At 38.4% G+C, this 2,500-nt stretch overlaps 1 protein-coding gene across 3 annotated transcripts in view; it reads left to right on the plus strand.

The window, feature by feature from the left end:
• The window catches only part of dgat1a (diacylglycerol O-acyltransferase 1a), a 17,215-nt gene that overhangs the window by 2,090 nt on the left and 12,625 nt on the right, over positions 1 to 2,500 (plus strand). For all 3 annotated transcript variants that reach the window (XM_043233063.1, XM_043233061.1, XM_043233062.1), the window contains exon 2: positions 861 to 948. In XM_043233063.1, the coding sequence (XP_043088998.1) occupies positions 861 to 948 (88 nt within the window). The remainder of the gene's footprint in view (positions 1 to 860; positions 949 to 2,500) is intronic.

Raw genomic sequence — 2,500 nt, forward strand, 5'->3', positions numbered from 1 at the left:
CCTGTGCAATATACAGTAGATTGTACAATGCATATTTCTAATGCAGATATTGATATTTTCTGCATGGTAATAATTTGCAGTATACATGCTGTGTATAAAAAGTTACATAAATAACTATATCTTGAAGTCAGATTTAACCGTAGGCGCAAGAGGTGTAGCGGTGTAGTTTTTATTAATATTTGAATTAGCTTTTGTTTTTATTCTTTTAATTATTGCAATTTTAGATTAAGTCTTTTTTCAATATTTTAATATCTTTTAAATATATACATTTATTACATTTATTTAGGCTTAATCATTCTAATGCTTCAACTTCTCGCTTAATGTTTATGTTTTCTTTTTAATAAATATATTTGTATTTATTTTTAAGTTGAATAATTCAAGCTTATTTCATTTTATTCAGTCACCATTACATTTTTTTGTTAGCATTTATAAGTACTTTTTTTTTTGTTGAATCATGATATATTATATATTTATAATGTTTTAACTTTTACTGTTAACATGTGTATCAATGTTATCATCCTTGCCGGAAGTGGAAAGGGCTATTTTTGGTAAGTTTTAGTGAACAATAACAACGCTGATGTATGTTGTCCGCGGAAGAAGAGATCTCTTCAGGTGAAGGTGTGAAGGTTGAGCCACTCCTGCTAAAAACAAACGATAAGATCAGCGTGACCTCAATCTTTAATAACCTTTATCAATCGCGCCTCATCACACATTAAGAGTGAGATTGCTCAAACTGATTTCGTCAGGGATGCTACGATGTCCGCGTGTCATTGCATCAGATGTATTGTGTTATTCTCTGCAATGACACTGAGACAAGCGTCTTTAGCCGCTGCTTGACTCATTTCTCCCTGTCTGTTCAGCTGCCACAAGCTGCAGGAGTCGCTGCTCAGCTCTAACAGCGGCTACAGCAACTACCGGGGAATCCTCAACTGGTGTGTGGTCATGCTGGTGAGTCTCCGAACACCTTCCTGGGTCCAAACGTCAGTGCACACCGCTTAGGCTTAACGGTTCAGTCTTTTTAAGCCTGAAACGCATTCATCATTCCAACGTTTTAATTTCAACCTGTTAATAATCCATAACAATGCCCCCACCAGTTACATCCCCGCCAACACATTTGTTAAAAAACGTCTGTTTTCTGTATGTTTCTGTTTTTCTGCCGATTCAGAAAATCGTCTTTTCGCACCGTCACTGATAGGGGACTCGTATTTTAGCCTGAAGAAAGCTGACGATGTCTTAATGATGGATTTGTTTCTTACAAACACCGCTGGACTGGAGAGGTGCGGTTTATTGCGACAGCTTTATCTGCCTTTCTGACGGCACCCATCCATCAATGATCAATGCTACTTTTCTCCAAATGGCGAAGAACCCACAGTCGAGACATCATTCAGTGAAAAAGCCGTTGCTATGTTTAGTGACCTGGACGTAAACACTGGCACCCCGTTGGCCTTGAACGGCTTCGAATGGCTTCGGTCTTATCGCACTTGTTATTTTCGTTCCCTCTACCGCTGGAACCTTTCCCCGCGTTTGTCCTCGGACGCTCCAGGACAACAGAAATCAAGTCTAGAGGGAGACGTTGGCCCGAGCGATCAAGAAGACTAGGCTTCATCGCGGTCACGCGCGTCAAGTTCATTCTGGGCTGCCGTGAGCTCAATAGGATCGAATGGAGTAAGAAGCTGACCTTTATCCTCGGCTCCGCTCTCGTAACATCATGCGACCCCGCGGCACAACGCCAGACGTATTAGTTACAGAATGAGATGTGTGCGGAGAAGTGAGTGAGGTTTAGCTCAGGTTGTTGTGACAGCCTCGATTCACGCGAGCTCCCACATTAAAGCGTACGCTTCAGCCCCGGAGGGTGTTTATTCCTCCGCTCGCTGTCTGTTTGTTTTTTTCCTCTCAGAAGAAGCAGCGTGGCGTAATTTTCGAGTCTCTGTTTGAGGTTTAATGCATTCATCTCGTGTTAAGAGTCAGAGACAGTTCACACTCGTCTGCTGAGCAAGACTAACAAAAATTACCACAAATAACTTGTTTTATCAGCAGTGGTATTTTAGTGCTTTTTATATAATATGGTGATTTTTTTTTAAATATAATTTTCAGTATATTGCTTTATTAGTTGTATTTAGCTTTAATTTATTTTTATTTAACTTTTGGTCATTACAGTACTTTAAACTTAAACTTGATTTCATGTAGTCTTGATTAAATGAAGTTTAGGTTTTTAAGTAATATTTAAGTTTTATTTTATTTCTGCTGGATTTCAGCATTTATTCTGTAATATTACAATATTGATCATATTTACAATTAGCTTTTATATTCATATTTTTCAACTTTTTTCAATGTTTTCATTTAGTTTTAATGTTTTTATTTCAGTATTAATTTTAGTCATTGTAGTGCTCAACTGTGTGTGTGTGTGTGTGTGTGTGTGTGAGTGTGTGTGTGTGTGTGTGTGTATGTGTGTATGTTTGTGTGTGTCTGTGTGAGTGTGTGTGTGTGTGTGTGTGTGTGT

This window comes from Puntigrus tetrazona, unplaced genomic scaffold, assembly GCF_018831695.1.
Source record: "Puntigrus tetrazona isolate hp1 unplaced genomic scaffold, ASM1883169v1 S000000746, whole genome shotgun sequence".
Lineage (NCBI taxonomy): Eukaryota > Metazoa > Chordata > Actinopteri > Cypriniformes > Cyprinidae > Puntigrus > Puntigrus tetrazona.